Here is a 25,494-nt window from a genome sequence, read left to right as displayed (position 1 = left end):
TGATAATGATAATAAAAATAAAGAGAGAAAAAAAAAAAAGAAAAAAAAAAAAAACAGAAAAAGAAAAAAACCGCAGTGGCTCGCAAAAATAGGCTCGCACATTAGTCCACACGTATTTTTCCTTTTCTTCTTCATTGTTTTTTCTTTTTCTGTCAAGAAGCCATTTACCGAAAGGTAGCGTTTGTCTTTCCGATCCGTTTCCTGTGTTAAAAAAACCAACTGGAGCCTTTCATCATTCCGTTATAACGATTGCTTTCGAACTCACAATATCACGTAGGTTTGAGAAGGAAAGACCACGAAGACTTTCCCTGAATCAAATCGCTAAGGAAGAGCCATAAGTATTTTCCTTACAATGAAAAAAAAAATCGTTATACCTTCTACCTCTCGAAAATAGCTAACTTGACACGCTGCAAGCGACTGTAAAACGGCCTTAGACGGCTGATGTTCGAAACCTGGGGAACACTCCTATATGAAAAGGTCGGGGATGCTCGTCGTCTCGGGTACAAATCAACGATTCTGGTCTCACTTAAGTCGTTGATGACGAAACGTCACCATTTTTAGCTGACAAAGTATCCTTTAGGATGCACTCGAGGAAATAATAATAACGAGTAACGCTCTCATTTAATTTCTATTTTCAGGCTTGATTTCTGCCGATCTCTCGAGTACGTGAGTTGGGTCTACAAGTGCGCGCAGGATCCTTTCTTGAACAGTGACTAGTCATCGTACCTCTTCCGTTTTAAGTGATATCTTTTAGGGCCTGTTTACAAGGAGGGAGAGTTACCCTAGCAAGCGGGTTAACCCTAGCTGGAGGGCAAAAGATAGCCCGGGTTTTACAAGCAAAATGTCACAGGTGGGGTAACCCTACAACCTGGGACATCTTATTGGGCGGTTACACTCAAAGGGTCTGAAAAAAAGGGAAAAAGTTAACCCGCCTGCCTGGGTAACCCTAGCACGCAGATAGGGTAACCCGCCTACCCGGGTAAGCCTAGCTGCCTTGTAAACACGATGAAGAAAAAAAAGAGATGTGTGAGTGCTTGAGTAATCCTCCCTCCTTGTAAACAGGCGCTTAGGGGTCTAATGAAGCTCAAGCAACGTCCACATTAGTCTCCCTTAAGAGTTAAATTCATATTTTCCGACAAGCATCCCTTGCCTTTTTATATGGGAGTGTCCCCCCCGCCCCGGGTTTCCAAATGTCTAACGGGAAGTGAAGGGGTGAAGGAGTGAAGGAGTGAAGGAGTGAAGGAGTGAAGGAGTGAAGGAGTGAAGGAGTGAAGGAGTGAAGGAGTGAAGGAGTGAAGGAGTGAAGGAGTGAAGGAGTGGAGTGAAGGAATGAAGGAGTGAAGGAGTGAAGGAGTGAAGGAGTGAAGGAGTGAAGGAGTGAAGGAGTGAAGGAGTGAAGGAGTGAAGGAGTGAAGGAGTGAAGGAGTGAAGGAGTGAAGGAGTGAAGGAGTGAAGGAGTGAAGGAGTGAAGGAGTGAAGGAGTGAAGGAGTGAAGGAGTGAAGGAGTGAAGGAGTGAAGGGGTGAAGGAGTGAAGGAGTGAAGGAGTGAAGGAGTGAAGGAGTGAAGGAGTGAAGGAGTGAAGGAGTGAAGGAGTGAAGGAGTGAAGGAGTGAAGGAGTGAAGGAGTGAAGGAGTGAAGGAGTGAAGGAGTGAAGGAGTGGAGTGAAGGAATGAAGGAGTGAAGGAGTGAAGGAGTGAAGGAGTGAAGGAGTGAAGGAGTGAAGGAGTGAAGGAGTGAAGGAGTGAAGGAGTGAAGGAGTGAAGGAGTGAAGGAGTGAAGGAGTGAAGGGGTGAAGGGGTGAAGGGGTGAAGGAGTGAAGGAGTGAAGGAGTGAAGGAGTGAAGGAGTGAAGGAGTGAAGGAGTGAAGGAGTGAAGGAGTGAAGGAGTGAAGGAGTGAAGGAGTGAAGGAGTGAAGGAGTGAAGGAGTGAAGGAGTGAAGGAGTGAAGGAGTGAAGGAGTGAAGGAGTGAAGGAGTGAAGGAGTGAAGGAGTGAAGGAGTGGAGTGAAGGAGTGAAGGAGTGAAGGAGTGAAGGAGTGAAGGAGTGAAGGAGTGAAGGAGTGAAGGAGTGAAGGAGTGAAGGAGTGAAGGAGAGAAGTGAAGGAGAGATGGAGTAAAATCGTTCCACCACTACAACTTGGAAAGTAATATTTTCCAAGTTCAAAAAAAGAAATTTTTTTCCAAGAAACACAACGATTGATTTGCTCACAAAACATGTGTCGAGCCCTCTCTACAAGGGCCACCTCTCCACAACGGCAACAGCCAAATAACGCCTCGACAACCGCCAGTTAATCGACGACTGACAAAGGGTGTATAGAAAACCCATATTTTTATTATAGTCACCAAACTTGATCAGTACCGCGAGCTGTTGGTCTCCGTTTATGTTAAGTTTCTCTTTTATTGATACATTTTGATTCATATATACTAAAATCATAAGCAACAAATGTTGTACCCCTGAACAACAGGTGTCATATTACACTCCTACCTCCCCATGACGGTCACCTCTCTACAACGGCCACTTTCCTCTGTTCTCAAGGAGGCCGTTGTGGAGAGGTTCGACTGTACTCACATCCTTATTCTGTTTTGCACCTGTCGTGTTAACAATAAAACCACTTAAAATTAATAGCTCATGTGTATACTAAGAAAATACAGGTGAGACATTCAATGGTATAGTGACTACCACATTATATCTAGCTTTGTGCATTAAAGCTTATTATAACTTGAAAGCATTACGTAAAGGTACAATACAGGTTTGCTGTAGGTAAAGAGAAGTTCCAAGTTTCAACACTGTTAGCTCAATTTGGCACTCCAAAAAAAAAAAAAAAAAGAAAAAAAGCGAACACCTCTTCTCAGTGACCAGTTTTGCAAAATATCAAAAGTTTCCAAGTCAAATCTCTATATTTCGATCCTCTTGCAAGTGACCACCTCTCGTAAGCGACCGCGACCACTCTTAGAGCTAAAAGCTTGAAATTTTCTTTTGCTTTTAAGGTGGCCGAACATAGTTTTCGCGCGCGCTTTCGCTGATGCAATTCAGCGCGCGCACGAGGATTGCAAAAAACAAACATGCCGTCAATAGAGCGATCATTTTATTTACTTAACACCCGCAGTATCTGTGCTATTTTTCTCTATAATTGAACGCAACGTATTGATGGCTTTAGTCTTTTATTACAAAGATATGTTAGAAAAGGTAACGATGTAAACAACCCAGCAATTCTGAACTTTTTCTTTCTTACCGAAAGAACCCAGGTAAATGCAACGCATGCGTAGTAAGTCAAAAAATTGCGATTGAATGAAAATTGCACTCTCGGAAATACGCCTATTTCTCGAGAACCACTCATTAGAATTTCACGAAATTTGGCACGAAAATACTTCAGGAATAAGTAACTGGAGTATTGAAAATAATTGAACTTTAACAAAGGAAATTCCAGATATTCCAGTGAACCTTCAACAAGGGATAATTAAAAATCTCTCCGTTAAATTACTAGCAAAATGGTGTTAACTTGTGAGAATCGTTACAAACTTGTTGCATGCAAATTATAAAGAAAATCTAATGACCAGATTTTCTGCAAATAAACAAAACCGATTTTAAAAGGCTGTTTATATTTATTCATGTTGCCATGGCAACGGCACATACGTCAGCTTAACCATCAAAAAATCAAAAGTTTGTGTTGTTAACTAGCTTGTGGCCATTTTTGACGACCGAGAGATCAAGGGTTTTAGAGAAAAGGTGAATGAAACACAGGTATCAAAAACTGTGTTCAGCCACCTTAATCTCCCGTGAGAGACCACTTGACAGATAATAGAGCGGAAATTGGATTAAATGGTGTTGTAACATTATTCCATTTCTGGTAGTACAAGAGACGGAAATTCCTCAACGGGAAGTAGCAGATGTTTTCTCGAAATTGACTTTTCACATGAACAAAACATTTAAAAGATGGGGTAAATCTCTGCAGTTACCATATGCTAATGAAGCAAAATTTTGACCAAATTTGGTTTAAGCTCTTGTAAACGACCACCTCCCGTAGGCGACCACCCTGGCTTGACATTTTGGGTGGTCGCTTACGGGAGGATTGACTGTAATTGACTTTCCTCGAACGCTAACGTTAACAACATAAATTGTGTCCTAATGAATCTACAACGAGGAGAATAAATCAAGCCAAAATAAAAAATTGGCTAAAGAATGATACGGTTTACACACGCGTCGTTTTTATCTCATATGATCATCGTAATGTTGATGAGCCATGTCTCGCTACTAAGTTCCTCCTGACAAATCCAACAGGTGAGGCTTTCAACTTGGCATACCGGGATTTTTGACACCGTGATTTGTTGATAGCCCCTGAAGATTAATTCTTAGATTTAGATACTGATCCTACTGTTTTCGTTTTCACTGAAGAATTGTGTATTGCATGTATTTCTTCATGTCGCTTGCAAGTAGATGACTTTGTAAAGCACTTATTACAGTGCTTGCATCTATACGGCTTCTCTCCTGTATGAATTCGTTCGTGTTCCTTACAATTTGAAAGGGAGCTAAAACACTTTTTACAATGCTTGCATGTATACGGCTTCTCTCCTGTGTGAGTTCGTTCATGTTGCTTGCAATGTGGTGATTGGTTAAAGCTCTTGTTACAATGCTTGCATGGATACAGCTTCTCTCCTGTGTGAGTTCGTTCATGTTGCTTGCAATTTGATGATTGGTTAAAGCTCTTGTTACAATGCTTGCATGTATACAGCTTCTCTCCTGTGTGAGTTCGCTCATGTTGCTTGCAATTTGATGATTGGTTAAAGCTCTTGTTACAATGCTTGCATGTATACAGCTTCTCTCCTGTGTGAGTTCGTTCATGTTGCTTGCAATTTGATGATTGGTTAAAGCTCTTGTTACAATACTTGCATGTATACAGCTTCTCTCCTGTGTGAGTTCGTTCATGTTGCCTGCAATTTGATGATTGGTTAAAGCTCTTGCTACAATGCTTGCATGTATATGGCTTCGCTCCTGTATGAGTTAGTTCATGCTTCGTGCAATGTGATGATTGGCTAAAGCCCTTGTTACAATGCTTGCATTTATATGGTTTCACTCCTGTGTGAGTTCGTTCGTGTAGCCTGCAATTTGACGATTGCTTAAAGCACATGTCGCAATGCTTGCATGAATACGGCTTCACTCCTGTGTGAGTTCGTTCATGTTTTTTGCAATCTGATGATTGGCTAAAGCACTTTTTACAATACTTGCATTTGTATGGCTTCACTCCTATAGAAGGTCGTTCATCTCGCTCGCAAGTTGATGAGTAGCTAAAGCGCTTATCACAATGTATGCATGTATACGGCTTCTCTCCTGTTTGAGTTCCTTCATGCTCCTTGTAAGCTGATAACTGGTCAATCAACTGGCCACAATGCTTGCATTCGTGTGCCTTCCCTCGTGTGTTCTTTGCCATATTCATCAAAGTTGATTGGCTTCAATTTTATGCCGATTTACGTCCAACTTCTTCTTTCACTAACCTGGACAGTGGAATTGATTTCCTTTTAAAGTATCTTGTCAACTGTGCTGTCAAGATAGATGTTTCTACCGTATACTCCTAACGAAATGACAAAGAAAATATCATATTAGGCGTAATATAAAAAGAAGACTGACCTACACGAAAAAATTTTTTTAAAGAAGAACTCTGACTAGCGACACATTTGTTGCAAAGTCTGAAATCTTGTTGAACTCAAAGAAATTCGAATGCTAATCGCTTGTTCTTTTTTGCGCCAACTCGCGAATAAACGGATTCAGCTAACGTGCTTACATCCTTGTCGCTACCCAATGCAGACCACGTGATGATTCCGTGGAATTTGCCACACGTAACCGATTGCCTGGGACTTTGCACAAACAGAACAATTGTAATCTCCCAAATGAATCATCACATGATCTGAATTGGGTGGTAACAAAGATACAGTGAAACCTCTATTAAGGACGGTGCCTACTAAATACAGAGGTTTTTGCGCCAGGTTATGACCACGCGGAAAAAGTAGATCTTTGCAAGGGCTATTGGGGTCCACAAAGAAAAATGGGAATAGCCACGCATTTTTTCGAGATAATTAGCCTTGAATCTCAGCAAAAATGCTGACATCAGCATTTTTCTGAAAAAGTAGGAAAGCATATTTCTTCACAGATTTCCTTACAAGCTGCCTCTACATACAGAAAAGCAAACACATTTATAAAGATCTTAAAACTGCATGGTAAATGGTAACATAAAAACCATTTTTGGTATGTTTTCAATAACAAAATCGTTGCAACAGCGCTTTTGGCGTCTCCGACAGCCTTCCTCTGGTTCAGCTAAAATACAGTCTAAATTCCTTTTGCTCACAACCAGAAACTAATCACGTGTTGAATAGGCTCACCACTTCCATTTCATAACATAAAATGTATGGGCAACCACGCGTTTTATAAAGTTATTCATCTTTTTTGAAAACTTTTACGGTGCCCGTTACATTTTTTCCTGTCACCTCCCCAGTAAGTAAAACATTTGCGTATCTCGCACTTGTTTTGCGCGCGCACTACGCCATCTGCAGGTACATGTTTACAGTTGGATTTCAGTATAATTTTCGACAGATAACAGCTAGTTTTTCAGCTGGAAGACGTTAACAGTTAGTGGTATGCTGCTATTCTGGTATTCCTGGTTTAAGCACAGGTACATTAAACTTGATGTGGTCACAGTAGGAAAATTTTGCTTCATTTTAGTCGTGTACTTGGTGGCGAAGTTGATTGCGTCAATGTCAACCCAGCGCGCGCGTAGCGCTTAAACAATGCCTTGCGTGATGCGCGGAACGTGTGCGCACTAACAAAAGTTTGCACCGTCGTTAAGCGGACCCCAATTAAGAGGACACCCTCTATTAAACGGACACTTACCCTGGCCGCGAAATTAACGTGTTATATTTAACAATTATTCGACAATATTCACTGAGCCTGAGGCGAATAATTGTTTTAGTATAATTTCAGAGCTGAACAACAAAGAATACGGACTAAAACATAAAAACAGGGACCCAATTCTTCGTTTGCATACACGTATGCAGCCGTATAGTGTTAATAAGAAGCCTACATGCAAGCTTACATCGATTGTGAATCAGTTTACTTATCGAGTTCGGCAGTAAAACAAACAAGCAAAACACTACGAAAAATAAATTCATCCGGTACCTTTGTTTTATCGCTGCTGACTTCATCCACAGTTGTCATAATCGTCTCAAAATGAGTAACTTTAGTTTGGAGAAAAGCAGATTTCGGTCAATCGATCTGACCTGCTGGCAATCAACATAGCCACTGCGTCTACGGTTCTTAACTGCCTTCAACACGAGTTCTTGAAAGGATTTTTGGTCCAAGGATGACAGCAGTCATTTTGAAAATTCTCCACCCTTTCAAATATCCTGGGCTTAGTGATGTCTTTCGAATAGATCAAATGGAAAATTCATTCACCAACTATCCGCCATGTTTACTTGCCGGGATGGCAAAGGTGGCGAGCTTAGTAGCCGGCCGGCGTCGACAAAACCGGGATCGGACCGGATCAAGGATCGGATCACGGATCGGATCATGGATCGGATCATGGATCGGATCACGGATCGGATCACAGAAAAAAAAAGTTTTAAAGAAAAAAAAATCCCCCCCAAAAAATCAAATCATTTATAAGATAATAATAAATAAAAAATAAAAGTGGAAAACTAAAATATGTTAAATGAAAATAAGAATCCCGAATTTGACGCAATGACACGTTAATTACAGAGAATGACAAGAGGTCATTTAAAAAGCCACATAAGCGCCTAAATTACGACGAATTTAAATTGTAATGAACAGGCAGATGTAGTTATATTTGAACGTTAGTTGGCTCGAAGCTTGGGTGAACCTCCCAGTTTTTTAAAATTGTTGTTAGTATCAGTGGCTAATTCTCGGCTACATTTTCGTGTCAGATGTGAGCGTTACAGTTGGCGTTATAGTTAAGGTTTTATTCTATTTGAAGGCAACTCTTTACGACCCTAAAAATGACTCTAAAAGTCGTGACGTGACTCCTAAAATGTTGTTTATTCTTGGGTTGCGTTATCGTTCACACTATTGATGTTATTCCTATAATTGTTTGTAAAACAGCTATATTTCCTTGAAATACAAATGGCTTCGTTTTATTCCAGTACGAAATATCGTATTCCAAACTCATATCTTGTAAAAGTATAGACTTGTCTCAAAAACGGAAATTGTTTGAAATCATCAGGTGTTTAATTTTCTAGTGTTTTTAGTTTTTGTTTCTATTCATACGTTCGTCCTATTATTACCATGCTGACTCGTTTTATGACAGTTTACCTTTGATGCAAGTGAGTATACGAAATATCATATAGTTGAACTGCGGAGAAAGATATGAAGACATGATTGGGAGGGACGCCAAGCTAACGACTGGCGAACGTTTAACGAAAAGAGAATTAAACAGGCCAAAACAGGCCTATTTATACAAAACCTGTGTGAAACAGAACACCCAGGAGACTACGAGCGCGCGGGGATTTTTATCCTTGAATCCCGGAGAGATTTGGGGCGTTTGTACGAGCTGGCCCCAGTGAGAATAGTCACTCTAGTGCAATTTGCTCGACAAAATTTTGAATTTTTTTCCTTGATCCGATCCGTGATCCGGTCCGTGATCCGATCTGTGATCCGATCCGTGATCCGGTCCGATCCAGATTTTGTCGACGCCGGTACCAGGCTTCGAAAATGTTATATAAAACGCCTAGCGCGGTTTATGTAACGTCATAAAAAGGATCGCTCGACCAATCAGATTGCTGGAAACTCTTTGTTCAGCTCTGAAATAGACACTGGTTGAGATCATCGTGATATGTGTTTGGCTAAAACAGTTTCCTCTCAGTCTAACGGTTCTTTTCTTTATCCAGGCCAATCGTTTTTCAGTTTTCTCTTAAATTGCATAAAAGTGTTATTTAAAACATCCAGAAATCATTCTTGCTAATTTATGTGGCTGTGATTCAGTTGATTGAGTCATTTTAATTAGATGATAAGTGTTAGGTGTAGATGCATACTTCGTTTATATATTTTTTGGCCATGTGACAATTTTCTTACTGCATTTTTACCTTTTAGACCTTTTGTATTTTTACTTATAAATGTACTCTAATAACTCTCTGCATAAATATTATTATTATTATTATTACTATCATCATCATCATCATTATCATTACCATTACTATTTGAAAATGTATAAAAGTCTCAACCATAGGGAAGTAGAAATACTCCTAACTGCCTCTAGCAAAGGAAATACAAGATTTGTGTTTACCTGCTTGGTCAACAGGCTTGAGGGCAAACTTGACATTTTACTTTTGTTTTAAATGGTCACACTAAATTATTTATTTATTAATTATTTAGTTATTATTATATCAACTTGTAGTGAATAAATTTATGTCTACTGTAACTTTAATTTGTCTCTACAGATTAGATTACTACTCAGTTTTTATAGTAGCCAGTGTATACTTACATACAAATGAGTGGACCCAACTCAGACCTTATGTGACATTTCGTGACTTTTTACTTAAAGTAACAATGAAAGAGACCTAACATGTTTCTGGTTTTCCTGCAGTTAGGTCCACTCATGTTTGCTTGCAGTTAGTTCCACCCTGGTTTGCTTGAGGTTTAAGTTCCACTAGGGTTTGCCTGCGGTTTGCTTGCTGTTAGCTTTCATGATGTGGTTTGGGTGACACTGTATTACAAACAATTTAAGCTTGCAGTATGTGCAGTTAAAAAATTCAGTGTTTTCCAGCTGGTGCTTCATTATTACTCCATATTTGTGCAACAATTTGAGCTGTTATTTGAGTAGTTTATGCAACACGTTATCAACCATACATAGTTGTTGTTGTTGTCAGAAACATACGGCACTAAAATTATCAGAGAAAAGTGCTTACTGCTATATTACAAACCCAGGCATAGTCAACCAATAAAAATTGATACTGGAAATCAATCAGTTCAATCAATATCAATCACCAATTGCTATCGATTGATACTGGCAAGTCATAATGACCGAATTTACAAAAAAATTATTTATCGATTGCTATTGATAGGCAAAAATCGATAAGAATTGATAATTCCTGCCTTTGGGAATACTGATTGTTATCGATTGAAAAAAATAACCATCCGCACTATTCAAAGATGGTGTTGTTATTGTGTAAAATAATACCTGGAAAACCTCAAGACAGGGGTTCATCTTCAGGATTTTTGACAATTTTTAAAAACTAAGAACCAAATTCTACCTACTGCTAGGTGGAGTGATCTCTTCTCCAGGCCCCAGTTGTTCAAAGTCTACATGACGCTATCCACCAGATAAATCGCTATCCAGTGGATAGCGATTTACCTGGTTGATAGCATGATGTACCTTTTAAACAACAGGGGCCAGGCCTTCTGTGGTCTAAAGCAGGATCTTGGCATGATGAAAACATGTAAAGCTTATGAAATGTTTTGGTTATTTGATATGCAGGCTACATTGTATGATAAAATGACTCAACAAGACCATTTCAGACAAATTTTGTCAAACATTTTATCAGTGTAACTCTTAAAAGGACAAAACTAATTTTGGATAACAATCGATAATAATCTATACCAATCGATGAATCAATCACTATCAATTATTATTAAAAACTGGATCGTTGCCTTGGATAATGCTATTTGAGAGTTTTCACTGGCTGAGCCATCATGGGTTATGAGTCCTTATACCATGCTCTACAAATATGGTAAGCATAGGCATGACTTTTTGGTACATTTTCATTTTTATCTTAGTCTAGTTTTCTAAATTAAATAAATTTCTGGGCGTTTTCAATTAAACAATTATTCCATTTGCGCTTGTTGGATATGAGATTATTGTAGCCCACTCAACACTACGCGCCTATTGGCTATCTACATGTACTCGTGGAATGATTGTTAACTATTGGCAATCCATAATTAATAATCGAACTCAGCAATTTTTTTCTTTGATTGCCACTGGCAATCGATATCAATCTTCGATTGACCTCGGTTGTTATCGATTCATATCGATTATCGGTATATCGATTGACCACGCCTGGTGTAAACACTGATAAGCTTCCATTATTGTTGACAATACAACATGACAAATTAGTAGGAGTCATTAAAAATATTTCAAAAGATTTTATCAATGTATTTAAAGGCCAATACCAAGAACGATCGATGATCGTCCTTCTGTGTTTTTCAAAACGTCTAGTAGCTTCTAGTTCGCGGAAAAAGTGATTACAGATCGTCGAATGCGTCAGAAAGCTGCAGAATGTCCACCTCACATAAGCTCACGAACTACTGTCTACCCTATTCTTCACTGCAAAACGCAGACACTATTTATTTCATTTTTTTCACAATCGATAGTTTCGCTAGACGAGAGAAAAGCATTCTTGTAGACTCTCTTACCTTGAAAACCAGCGACGACTTCCGCAACAAACCACACAGGCACCGCCATATTTACGATCATTACACCAGCTTGCACTCGGGCCCAGACTCTTCACGACCCAGAAAAGTTTTCATACTACCCACCTAGGACGTTAGGTTGCGTGGCGGGGATGGGTGGGGGAGGGGGGAGAGTTGCATTGTCGACCAGATGTCAGCCAGAAGTAATCGCGTGGCCAAAAAATAAGCAATGTTTTTGTCGAAGAAACACAATCGACTGTTTTGCTTGGGAAACATGTTTCGAGCCTGGGGAAACTGGAAACATTTGTTTCAGAGGCACTTGGGAGGTGACGGTAAGTTTAGATGAAGTCCGTTCCTATATTCCCTCCACTTGTCATCTTCTATCCCCCTCTGCCCATTCACCACCCGTCTCCCATCTCATTTCCCCACTGTTCCACAACCCTGCCGCAATCCCGAACTCACCAGCCACTTCGTTTCTAAACCTTTATCCCCTATGATTCACACACACACTTCAATCCCAACGCCTCGCACCCAGTCCTAACCTCCAAACCCTAACTTTACATCGATCAACCCCTACAACTCACCAACTACCCCTCACCCCTAACCTCTCTCCTCCACCACCTGCCCCTCATCTCAAGAATAGACCTGCCGCTCTGATCTGACATACTGATCGATGCAATTTCGATTCATGTCCATGACTCTATCATATTTTTTCGCATCTGATTAGATTAGGAGCAATAGGGGTATGAAGTAATAGACGAGTGGTGAATTGAGCGTTGGGGGATAAGTGGGAAAGTGCCTGTGCCTGCCAAAAAGTCCCCAAAAAGATTCCCCTAAAATAGTTGCTAAAAAAGCTGGTGAGGCAATCTCGGATAGTGCGAGTCGTCACCCCTGCCGTTCATCCCGGGTTTATATTCAACGCGAACCCTCAGGGATACACTCAAGCGCTTCTGTCGCCAGTGATTGTTGCGTTTTCAATTTTTTTTTCGGTGTAGCGTTGACAAAAAACATTTGAAGTGGTTTTCGGAGTGAAAACGCCGTCTGCAAATTTCCTTGGAGTAGTGCGGACGGGCCTTAAACTAAGCAGTGCGAATGTTTTATGTGTATATTTTCATTCAAGGTCCAAAAATAAGTTACAATTACCTAAAGGCCAATTTCGCTATATTAAAATTCTAACTTGGTCTCGAGGCTTAGGGGAATAAAACAAAAAAAATCGTATCGAAGATGAGAGATGGGCTCAATTAACTTCCTTTGTTTTTTTTTTCCAAAAGCCTCGAAGCCAGGTTAGGATTTTCATATATTAAATAGTTTAAATAGCCGTGCTCTTAGGAATATTTTATATTTTAATTCTGAATTTATCTTAGAGAATATAGTAATTGTAAGTGGTAATGTTATTGTAAATAGTCGTGCGTTGTTGTCATGAGCCATGGCTCAGGAGATTGGGCAACCACTCCCCATGTTTACGACTTAAAATAGAACTACCTTACCTTACCTTATATATCGTAATTGGCCTATTGAAAAGACAGTTTTGAATGTTACTGTGGTGTTTTACGTTGGTTTTCGTTCATTTTAAATATAAAATACGTTGAAGTAACAAACCGGAAAATTTTACTTTTCACGCCTTCTTTTCTCGAAAAAACACGGACGATCTCCTTGGTATTTTTCCGCTTGAGATAACTGGAAGAAAGTTAAGTAACTGATGAAGAAATGGAAACGCAAATTTCAAATAGTTACGTTCTTATTTGTTTTGCACCTGTGGTGCTAACAATAAAAGTACTTAAAATTAAAGGCTCCTGCCATGTGTATACCAAGAAAATACAAGTGAGAAATGAGATATTCAGTGGCATAGTAATTACTACATTGGATCTAGCTTTGTGCATTAAGCTTCTTTTAACTGAAAGCATTACATACAGGTATAATACAAGAGGCCCAAAACACCTAACTGCGCCCCAAACACTTTATTATTATTATTATTATTATTATTGTTATTGTTATTGTTAAAGTTATTGTTGTTGTTGTTGTTGTTATTGTTATTGTTATTGTTGTTATTGTTGTTATTGTTATTGTTATTGTTATTGTTATTGTTATTGTTATTGTTATTGTTATTGTTATTGTTATTGTTATTGTTATTGTTATTGTTATTGTTATTGTTATTGTTATTGTTATTGTTATTGTTATTGTTATTGTTATTGTTATCGTTATGATACAGGTTTGCTACAGGTAAAGAGAAGTTCCAAGTTTCTATCGTCGAAATTTGAACTAACTTTAACTAACTTTAACTAACTTCAACAAAACAAATTGCGTCCAAGTGAATCTACAACGAGGAGGAAACAAAGCCAAAATATACAATAGAATAGAATGACAAGGTTTACATACACGTCATTTTAATCGCATATGTTAATCGTAATGTTTGATGAGACATGTCTCACTGCTAAATTCCTCCTGACAAATCCAACAGGTGAGGCTTTCAACTTGGCTTAAATTATTTTCAGTCAAAGAAGCCAACAAACTAGACTCTTTGCTACCTCGAGTTGTTGACGGCTCCTGGTGTTTTCTTAGTTTTAGGTGCTGATCTTGCTGCTTGAGTTTTAACGAACTGTCTGCTGCGTGTTTTTCTTCATGTCGCTTGCAATTTGATGACTGGCTAAAGAACATTTTACAATGCTTGCATGAAAACGGCTTAACTCCTGTGTGGGTTCGTTCATGCTGCTTGCAAGCCGATGTCTGGGTAAAGCCCTTTTTACAATGTTGGCATGTATACGGTTTCTCTCCTGTGTGAGTTCGTTCATGTTGCTTGCAATGTGATGAGACGGTAAAGGACTTTTTACAATGTTTGCATGAATACGGCTTCACTCCTGTGTGAGTTCGTTCATGTTGCTTGCAATTTCCTAAATGGCTAAAGCCCTTCTAACAATGCTTGCATGAATACGGCTTCACTCCAGTATGAGTTCGTTCATGTTGCTTGCAAGTTGATGATTGGCCAAAGCACTTATTACAATGCTGGCATGTATACAGTTTCTCTCCTGTGTGAGTTTGTTCCTGTTGCTTGAGTTCTGATGACCGACAAAAGCACTTCTTACAATGCTTGCATGTATACGGTTTCTCTCCTGTGTGAGTTCGTTCATGTTGTTTGCAATTTCCTAATTGGCTAAAGCACCTTTTACAATGCTTGCATGAATACGGCTTCACTCCAGTGTGAATTCGTTCATGTCGCTTGCAATTTGATAACACGCTAAAGCACTTCTTACAATGCTGGCATGTATACGGTTTCTGTCCTGTGTGAGTTCGTTCATGTTTCTTGCAATCTGATGACTGGCTAAAGCACTTCTTACAATGCTTGCATGTATACGGTTTCTCTCCTGTGTGAGTTCGTTCATCTTGTTTGCAATTTCCTAATTGGCTAAAGCACCTTTTACAATGCTTGCATGAATACGGCTTCTCTCCTGTGTGAGTTCGTTCACGTTGCTTGTAAACTGACAACTGGTCAAACAACTGACCACAATGCTTGCATTCGTGTGCCTTCCCTCGGATCTTTGTTGCCATATTTATTAGAGTAGGTTTGGATTGCCTTAAATTCTATGCCGCCCTACGTCCAGCTTCTTTCTTTGCTACTCCAGACAGTCGACTTGATTCCCTTTCAAAACACTCTGTCAGCTTTTCTATCACGACTGATGTCTCTACCGTATATTCCTGACGAAATGATCAAACTAGTGAGAAAAACTCAGATAGTGCAGAGTTCAATGTCTAGCTGAGGCATAGTAGTCACACAGGTCATCATCCCTACCCGGCTAACTCCCACTTCGTATTTACCTTAGTACCTAGGGCTTTTCCCCTTACAGAATATGAACGGACAGACACCTTGATAAGACATAATCAACAATAACTTACAATTACTGTTTGCAAAGACAGCTTTCAAATTTTGTTCTGGTATTTGCTTTGATTTTGGTTCATTTGAAATTTACTAATACGTTGAAGCAGCAAATGTGACAATTTTACTTTTCAGGTTAACCTTTGTATTTTGATACTTTTGTTTTCCTCGTAAAGGTATGTAACATGAAACCCATATCTTCTCAAAAAACCCATGAAAGATGTGCTTTTTTTAACTGCTGGAGATAAATGGAAGACAGTCAAATATCTTATGAGGGAATAAAAGAGGGACGATTACGCACATTTTCTCTTCACCGATAAACAAGAGGTAATTTAATTATCAAATACACTTGTAGTCATGGAACCACGTTCTTGTTCAGTTGCCACCTTTGTGAAAATAATAAAACCACTTAAAATTTATACTCAATGATATTGATTAAAGCAACTGAGAAACGTTAGGGTTTCAACAAGTAATATTGAAGGCCAGCGCTACTCAGTTAACCAAGATTGTATCCTGCATCGGTGAACGAGACGCTTCAAAGAGTGATTAAATTAATTTGCGCTTTCATTACGTGCCCCGCAGTCTACAGCAATATTTGAACACTTTCCTAGCTTGTTTTGTCACAAATTTACAGTTTGACAAGTCTTAATGCTACTAAATCAGGAAAGTTTGGCTGGATATGAACTCTTTGGTGTCTTTCATGGAGACAGTAAAAAGAGAACTAAACAAGCCGCTAAGGAGAAGCAAAACGTGTCCATCCTTAATTTGAACCCTGGCAAACACACTAGTGTAGTTTGATAACAGCAGATGATATTTGTTGAACCGAGCTGGGGGTAATTCTGAAAGATACGCTGTCACAGTAGCGTTCTTTGCACTGAAAAGGGAGAGGTGACGTTACCGAAAAAATCACTGCTGTCCTCGGTCATATCACATGAACTATAAAAAACCACGTGGCTCTGGGGATGAAAAAAGAGTGCATCAAGCTAACGACGCTAGAGCGCATGCGTCTTACATGTTGGGTTCTACCATAGCTCATTTGTGCAATGTGATCTCGAATGAAATCTAATATATAGTCGGCCCGCTAATTGATCCGCGCATGCATTTAGAAAAAATAGTTTTGTTCCAAAGAAAATAGAACCACAAGGAAAGCGAGAGGTTTTCTTAAACAAATATACAGCTTTGTGATGTTTTCTACAAAGTAAGGTAGGTGTTACACGTTTTTATGTAGCACACACAGGCACCTACCCCTTGTCAACCACTTAATTGCCTCAAGACTAATTAATTAATTCATGTTAATTAATTAAACAAACATCAAAAATTACACCTTCATGCCTTGCGTTCCTAGGCATTTTCTGATTGTAAGCCTTAATGGTCTTTAGTATCATTCTTAGTGTGCCTCAATCAATCAATCAATCAATCAACTTAATTTACAGAGGGTGACTCATGACAGTATAAACTGATAAACTAGTGGCCCTCTGTGCTAAAAATCTACGAGTAATTATAAAATAACTAAGTATAGTACAAAGTATGAACAATACAAAGTTACAATAAGTAAAAAGTTATAAAAGTAAAAAGTTGGGGCATGTGTAATTTCAAGGTGAAACGTATTTTGTTGCTTATTTTATTATTATTATTATTATTTTTTTTGCCAAATTTAAAAACAAGACTGGGCCTCTTATAATGATAATCTTTTTCAATCTAATTTTAGCTCGGTGGTCAAACTACGAAGCTATTTTAGGAAACACACCTGATTGGCAAATTTAAATGACGTAATAACAGTGAAGGTTTAATTTAGTAGTTAATCGAATATGCAAAACCTTGCTCCTGCATGGATTTTCAGAGCGCCATTCGTAAGGAAAGAAGACGAAAAATTCCAACTTCCCAGTGCTTTGAAAGAGCTTTCCAAAGCTATCCGTTTCGCTTTAATCCATTAGTATTTTTCGAGAAACGACTTTAGAGCGACCCACGCAGTACCAGCGGCTAAAAACCTCATGACCCACCCCCTCTCTACTACGGCTCAACCCCCCCCCCCCTCCTCCCCGGGCCGGCCCTCCGCCCAGGCCGAGACTTTTTGACCAGTCCCTGAACATATGGAAGATAATTTTTCTGCCCAGCGCTTTAAAACTGCTTTCCAAAGAGACCTCTCTCGATCCAAACGATGCGGCAGTTCCGGAGAAACAGCTTTTATCGCCGTGGACCTGCAAACCTTGGAAAATATTACACAGAACTTTGAAAATAAATATTCAAAATTTGCACCGGGATTTTTCGGAGCGAAAGTTCTAACAAACGAGAAACAAATATTTTAGCTGTCCTGCGCATTGAAATGTCTTTAGAAAGAGATGCTTTTCGCTTTCATAAGTTGAGTACTTTCTTTCGAGTAGGTTTGAAATACGAGTCTTGGCGATCAAAACGCTTTGCGTTTTAAAAATCATTCATGTACAAGAATGACACGACTTCTATTTTAACTTTGGAGAAGCACCTATAAGATAATTTTTCTGCCCAGCGCTTTAAAAATGATTTCCGATCCTAACAGAGCAGTAGTATAAAACTGACTCATCTTTTTCTCTTAACCCGCTCGATTTTCAATTTCGGATTTAGGTGGACGCGACCCATTGGGCATTGGCTGCGCGATCATGTGACCGCGACTAAAAAAACACTTTAACAGCGTGACGCGAGGCTTAAAATAAATTGAAAAAGATTATTATGGGGCAGGGGGATGTGTTCATTCAGGATCATAATCTCCTGTCGAAAGCTAGTCTTACGTTCGTTTGGGCGCTAAACTCGTAAATCACAGCTTCTTCAGGGCAGCTTTAGGTCTCGTAGAGTGACTTGTGTTCGAATAATGCTCTTGTAAATACGCCTTCCAACAAGTCTAGACTAAGTCTAGACTAAGAAATAGATGAATCAAGCATCTCCATAAATGACTGATAATTACATTTATTAAATCCATTTTGAAATCACTGGTTATCCTTGCAATCTGATTGGCTCTCAGTGGTGCGATTTATTCACGAATCGCACTATTGTTTGCTCTAAATCGCATCATTTTCTCAGCCAATGAGAATGGGACAGTAAAACAAAACAACCAATCAGATTTCAAGATTAGTTTAAAGTAATCGATAAAATTTCAGAAAAATGAAAGGCAAAAGGCCACTGTGTGGAGAATTATGCAACTATTATTGCCAAAACATTGTTGTTATTGTAGTTTTTTCCCAAAAAAATTGACGAATTTAATTAATTACAGTTTCTGAATGACGATTATGAGCTCCTTCAGGCTGAAGACCTACTTTAATTGAAGTTTCCAACTTTCATTGTCCATTTTGACAACTATTTTGGCGATTTTTCTTCAACATCTGCTCAAGATCCGTATGATACCGAGTCCAGTAAAACATAAACAAATGAAAACCACACAACAACAAATTCAGAGCCATCTCAAGGTAGATATTTCCAGGTTTCCGGTAGTTTCAATCGAAGCAACAAAAGAGCTCAACTCTGTCGCTGTGAATAAACATAGTCAAAATATGCCACACTGCACAAAATAGTGAATGAATGAACGTCTTGCGAAGCCCATGCCAGTCCCGCCATCTTGGAAATATCTTAAAACAAATGTAGCCGAAAGAATTTGATAAGGTCCTGAGTATTGAGTCCTACGCCGAGGTCACAGAAAGAAACGGAGATGATAACGAGCTGGACTCCCTTAAAATCATGCCATTGAACGGTATTTAAAAGGAAAAAACGTACTATCCACTGGGCATAGTGCACTCGAGGGAGTTTCACAACTCAAAAGAAATCGATCGCAGAATTACACAGGATATGCACCTCTAAATTCCTCCTCCAAAGACAATGAAAATCTCAGCCTCGACCACAGAAGAAAGGAAGGCCTTCCATAATTGATTCAGGTGACGAGAATTGAACTTTTATCCCTGAAGGACATTATTTTCGTTCTGAACTACTTGTTTCTTTGTCATGCTCGAATAAGTGTTCGTCACATGACATCGTTTTGCATACTAAATGAGACGTAAAGGCGTTTCCGGTTCCGCTTTTTTTAACAAACCGGCTACTGAAACAGTACAACAAAAATCTAAATTTAAGGTGATAAAATTGTGCGATTTCAAAATGAATTTAATAAAGTGGCAATTGAACTTCGGGTCGTGCAATTTTGGTCTGAAATCATACTTGTGATTTAAAATCGAACTCGCGCTATGCGCTCGTTCGATTTTGAAATCACGCGTATGATTTCAGACCAAATTGCACTCCACTCAGTTCAATTACCATTATTTATAACAACACCGATTCAAAGATACTGTGCTTAAAAGTTGAGAACCAAAGGCCTGAAATCAAAAGAAAACGTTTTTGATGTGGGTTGCATGGTGGTCTAATGATAAGTGAGCTGGACTATGGATCAAGCAGTCTGGGTTCAAGCCCGGGCTGAAATCATTGTGTTATGTGTTTGGGCAAAACAGTTGCCTGTCACTCTCTCAGTTGCTTTCTTTATCCAAGTGTAAAATTGGGAACGAGAAAATACCAAGGCTAGGTCACTCAATTTTTCGGCGTATCACTGATCAACTGGTCATAGTACGACAATAACAGCTCAAGACTGTAGAACGCAAAAGAAGTGATAATGAATTTATTTTCGTAAATGGCTCATAAAAGGCTAAGTCTGTATGTGATCCAAGAGGCCCATCAGGCCGATGCTTATTCCGGTTTCTAATTTGTAGCATGAAGCGACTAGGAGTATTTCTACTCCCCGCTGGATTGGATGCTAGTCCATCGCAGGGCTACCCCTCATAAAGGTCACCGGTACCCATTTATACACCTGGGTGGAGAGAGGCACTGTGAGGGTAAAGCGTCTTGCCCAAAAGCACAACTCAATGTCCCCCGGCCAGAGCTCGAACCCAGACCGCTCCATCTGCAGACGAGCATACTAACCATGAGGCCACCGCGCCTCTCAAATGGCTCATGGTCGTATCAAATCGATCAATACATAGTCATAGATCTTTATAATATGATGCCTAATCCAGACAAATATGATGAGACTGACCCAGACTTTATGCTTACCTCTCCATAATCTGATTATTTTACAATTTCTAAGATGAATTATATTTTAAATAATGCTGGGCCTAAAGCTATCTCATTATGCTACACTTAAACATAAGAAGTCTGCCGAAGAACATGTCTCTATTAGATGATATGTTGTACTCTCTGGACAAAAAGTCAGATATTCTTGCACTCAAAGAAACAAAACTAAATCCAAACTCTACAACCAATATAGACATCCCAACTATAATGAGGGTCGTACAGGGATATTCTCGTGATGCGTGATTAGCTGATTTTATTTTCCGTGAAACGTGAATTTAGGAAATTATGCCTCGTGACTCGTGACCTGAAGGTTTTGCGTTACCCGGGACTCGGGAAAAATGAAAGTTTTATCTCCGTGATCCTCTATTTTTTTTCCGTTCGTGAAACGTGCCAGAGACCTCCCCCCCACCCCCCTCCTCCTGTACAACCCTCTATAATTTTCATCACACTGGCTCATCCTGCTGCTATTTACAAGAGCATTGACATTTACCTAGTTGAAACCTGCTGCGCTCAAATTCATCCATGTAATGGGAAAACATATTCTAATTGGTTGTACCTATTGCCACTTAACTTAAATTTAAAGTGCAACTCGAGGGAATCATCGATAGGAAGCGAGAAAATATGAAATATGAATCCTTGGTGATATGCATAACGATGTTCTGAGATGCACCAGTCACCAACAGACTGAAGATTACTTAGACTTGTTTTATTCAGTTTTCTTCCTGTGATTACCAAACCCACCAAAATTACTACTCATACTGCAACACTCATTGACCACATATATACTAACACGTCTGTCCAAAACATTTCTAGTATTGGTCTGGTTGACATCCCAGATCACCAGCAAGCATATTTCGCTTCTTAGACGCAGTTGTCCGTCTCGTAAACGGTCAATGCCATTTTCGCGACACTTAGAAATATCTTTCAATTATTAACGATTTTTTGTCTACTAAATTAAAGAAAAAAGAAAATTTGTAAGTAACCACCCAGTATTGAACCCAGAACCTTTGTTTCCTGACGTCCCTCTTATACAACTACTCTACCAAATTTTTGTCCTGTTTTTTTTTTTTTTTTTTTTCATATATTCTGTAACTTTATTGCAATATTTTTTCCGCTTGGCCCAGCCACTTAACTCGATTAGCCTTAGCTATTTCTAAGTGGCTGTGCTCTGTTTTTCATTGTTATTTTTTCACATTGCATGTATTTATTTTTATTGTAAAATTGTTCTGGGCACGAAATAAAGATTGTTGTTGTTGTTGTACCAGGTTGATCCGCCAAATCTCCGCAAAAACTTAATTATAAAACGTGACTTTCTTAACTTTTAATAACAGAGTTGCCCCAACCATTAAAAAAAAGCTAATCGCAAGCAAACCAGTGTGAATGTGAAATACTAAGCATTTCGTGAATGCGTTTCACTCCATCAACAAATTATAACCAGTTTCTACCTTGTCCAGGCCCAAACTAAAGCAAATATAGCATCGTCCATTCTGAAAGGCTTGGTTACAAATGATAGCATCGATCGCTAAAAATGGCATCGACTGTTTACGAGACGGAAATCAGCTTCGAAGGCGTGTCGGTAAATAATCCTAAAAATAAAACAAGAGAAAATGAACTCAATTAAGGATTATAGTCTCTTCAGCCAAGAATTATATATTAAGCAAGATATTAGTGCAATCGACTGGAATGCTATTATAAATGGGAACACTGATATCAATGATCTGACAAACTATATAATTGGAGCTATAAAACCTGTAGTTGACAAACATGTGCCAATAAAAAACAGCATCCAGAAATAAGCAAAAGCAGCTATGAAAGCCATGAATATCAAATGTAATGCTCAAATCAATGCAGGCTAAACAAATAATGTATGACACACTTCCTCTCAGCTGACAAAGATAAAATTTCTGAATATAAAGCTCAATCAGATAAAAGCAGCCAGCGAAAAATCCTACTTCAGTAAAGATTTTGACTTGTGCAAAAATATCCTCAAACCACCTGGAAATTAATTGGCACTTTAATAAAACATAAGCCAACAGGCTTTATTACCCCGTCAAGAACAGTAAGAAATAGAGCTGATATCTGTGAGCAGTTCAACCAGTATTTTGCTAATGTTGATCAACAACTGGCAATCGCACCATACCGAAAACAATGCAACCTCCATGCAATATATAAGAAAAGCCCTTCATTTAGTTTTGTAATGTCTCCAATTACAGAAGCTCAAGCTCTATAGGTCAAGAATATCAACTACACCTGGACAATCAGTATTCCAGTTCTGTGCATCAATAATTTGGGAATCAGTTCCTCTTAGGCTAAAAAACTTTCGATATATTCCCTTTAAGAAGCTGTACAAGCAGCACCTCTTAAATACTTAAAATATAATTAATAATAGCAGTCACTTGTATTTAATGTATTTTCAGTAATGTATTCCTGCGTAATGTATTTTTGTTCTCCGCATTTACCTTAACATGGTGACAACCAGCTTGCAGGCCAATGGCTATTCTGGTTACCATACACGAACATTTTTTATTTTTCCCATAGCTATATGCAACATATTTCTCTTCTCATATTTATTTTATAATGCTGATGTAAATTAATGCCGTAAATAGTGCACAATAAAAATTGATTGATTGATTGAATGATTGGATTGATTGATTGATTGATTGATTGACTAATTGATAACATTAACTCTCTGATTCCTTCTCCCCCCAGTTCAATGTTGTGTAGGTGCCATGCTCTGTACAGTCTTAGAAACAAAAAATTAACATTGTTTGTTGGGAGGGGAGGGGGTACCAATTTTTGCAAGACACTCAAAACTATAATTTTACTTCTAAGTTTGACTCAGCACTTTTGGTCATTGTAGATCAAACAACCATAATCAGGTATACAGTAATAACTCAGCCTGTTCTGTACCATGAAGCAATACCTGAGTTATGAGATTTTGGTGATAAGCATAATTTCAAAGTAAGTTATTCATAGCAAGCTCACTACAGAGTCACAACTGAAACTAAATGTAGTGCAACAACAACACTCATCACCACTCCACATCATTGCCACAATTTAAAGAGTTATTTAAATAGTTTATGTGTCACTTTATTAACCACACATAGTTGTTTTTGTCAGAAAACAAATTATCAGAAAAAAGGGCTAACCTGAAAACACCAAAGAATCACAAATTTTGAGGTTTCCAAATCTTTCATATATAGCGACAGCAAAGGAAATGGCAATGTGTAATAATATAACTTATGGCCAAGCTCAAGTCTGTAGTCTGTTACATTTGCATACCGTAATCGTTCATGTAAAATGCAGACAGTGTAGACTACAGACTACAGATCGGAGGTAAAATGCAGACTGCAGACCAGGGGTAAGATGCAGACTTCATCATTGAGAGCTAATCACAAACAGGCTAACCAGAGCGTTGCTGAGTTCAACCGGAGTGATATTCAGGCTAACCAGAGTGCAGACTTTCACAGCAATTAGCCTGAATAACTTTGTTACATTTAGCACTCAATGATGGAAATAACACTATATATACTTAAAACCTCTCTAGTCTGCAGTGTGCCTTTTACCCCTGGACGCAGTCTGCATTTTTACCCCAGTTTGCATTTCACCCCCTGGTCTCTAGTCTGCAATCTGCAGCCCGCAGTCTGTTTTACACTGACCATATGGCTTCACCATTTCAGTTATCATGAGCTTACCATTAACATGCTAGCCTAAGCATTATTCAGGCTAACCTTAGTAATGTTTAACCAAACTAAAGCACTAAGAATTAGGCTACCAGGAGTGCACACTTTCACTTCGATTACCCTGAATAACACCTCTGTGAGCCTGTTTACCGTGAGAACTTGATAATGGAAATAACAAGAGATATGTCTGCAGTCTGCAGTCTGCATTTTACCCCTGGTCTGCAGTCTGCAGTCCAGTCTTTTTCTACATTAACTGGTTTACAGTTTATTATATATGGCATAAAACCAATAGTGACTATAACAGTTCAAAACATTTTCAACCAATGTATTTGATAGCTTTTCCAAAAGACAATTGTATTTCTCTGATTCTGTGTAACTGCAAGTTTTATTCCCTTAAGTCATAGGGAAAACAAGAGGACAGAAAATGCACAGACTTTGGGTCCACCTTCCAGCAAAACTACCGTCCATGGTATATTCTATATTACACAGCATACTCACTATCTTTGCTGTATTCAGTAAGGTGGAAAGAGGTGAGGCCGTGTTCTATAGCTTAGTTAAATATGAAAAAGGCAGTCTGAGAGACTCTCTTACTTTTATAAACCAGCGACGAGGTCTTCGACTGTTTAAATCACATGTAGGCCGCCATCATGGTGATTACACTAGACCCCAGTCTCTCGATGACTCTGGGAATGATGACAGTTTGGCAGCATTTCAGGGAGGGGACTGGACTGTGTTAAATACTGTTCAGCGACATCTACGAGTACTCGATACCCCTATTTCAATCACAGTTAGTCACTTCCTGGTGCTTAGTTAGTTGGGGTGCAGCCTGGAAGAAAAGAGAGAGAGTGTGTTGGTGCAAGGAGCGAGAGAGTCATTTTTCGCGCTGCGCCCCAACTAACTAACCTGAACGCCTGGAAAATTGACCGTGCGCTAGACTCGATGCCTCATGACAATCGCTTTTTGTCGTTGAATTTCTTTCTAACTTCCAAGGTTTATCAACATGAGTAAAAAGATCAAGATCATTTAACTCCTTATTCACGCGGGGACTTCTATGATGCTTCCTCGGGTTTTGGCTTCTGATCCAAAACCATGCTGGGGCCATTACATTGTGCACTATAGCGCTTCGTATCCACTCCACCGTTTCCGCAACGTTTTCGTAATCCGCATCAAAACGCTCGAAAACGCTGATACCCAATACGGCCGTCTCTTGCGAATCCGCACACATATGAATGACAAGTGTGCACATGGCCTGGAACTCGAGAACAAACACATCCTGCGAATACTGGAAACTATTACAGGCAAATACGCTCTTAATCCATTGAAACGTTTTGACCACCAAAAATGTGAATGTTGAAGTATATACGGTATAGCCTAAAGGGCTACAAAAATTAGACAACTAGAATACTTGGCGACCAACAGTCTAAAAACTTCGGAGCCAGCTGATCCCAAAGTCAAGCCATG

At 39.1% G+C, this 25,494-nt stretch overlaps 1 protein-coding gene and 1 pseudogene across 2 annotated transcripts in view; both read right to left on the bottom strand.

Moving 5' to 3' along the window:
• Positions 1-2,311: 2,311 nt before the first annotated feature.
• Positions 2,312-12,238, bottom strand: LOC110055613 (uncharacterized). The gene is made up of 2 exons (XM_020761999.2): positions 11,410-12,238; positions 2,312-5,566 (listed from the first exon to the last, which is right to left on the bottom strand). Exon 2 carries the CDS (start codon positions 5,429-5,431, stop codon positions 4,343-4,345), a length of 1,089 nt encoding a protein of 362 aa, XP_020617658.2. The 5' UTR covers positions 5,432-5,566; positions 11,410-12,238; the 3' UTR covers positions 2,312-4,342.
• Positions 12,239-12,497: 259 nt separating this feature from the next.
• Positions 12,498-25,494, bottom strand: part of LOC149103609 (uncharacterized) — a 36,979-nt pseudogene continuing 23,982 nt past the window's right edge. The window contains exon 2 of the transcript XR_016201996.1: positions 12,498-15,096. The product of XR_016201996.1 is annotated as an uncharacterized LOC149103609 (transcript). The remainder of the gene's footprint in view (positions 15,097-25,494) is intronic.

Source organism: Orbicella faveolata, unplaced genomic scaffold (assembly GCF_042242905.1).
Source record: "Orbicella faveolata isolate gen_17 unplaced genomic scaffold, um_ofav_v1 contig_35, whole genome shotgun sequence".
In the NCBI taxonomy this organism is placed as follows: Eukaryota; Metazoa; Cnidaria; class Anthozoa; order Scleractinia; family Merulinidae; genus Orbicella; species Orbicella faveolata.
Note: the sequence above shows the minus strand (reverse complement) of the source record. Positions and strands in the feature narration are given on the sequence as shown.

Excerpts from the sequence above, each read along its gene's own strand:
- LOC110055613 (XM_020761999.2), bottom strand. The coding sequence starts at position 5,431 with ATGAATATGGCAAAGAACACACGAGGGAAGGCACACGAATGCAAGCAT.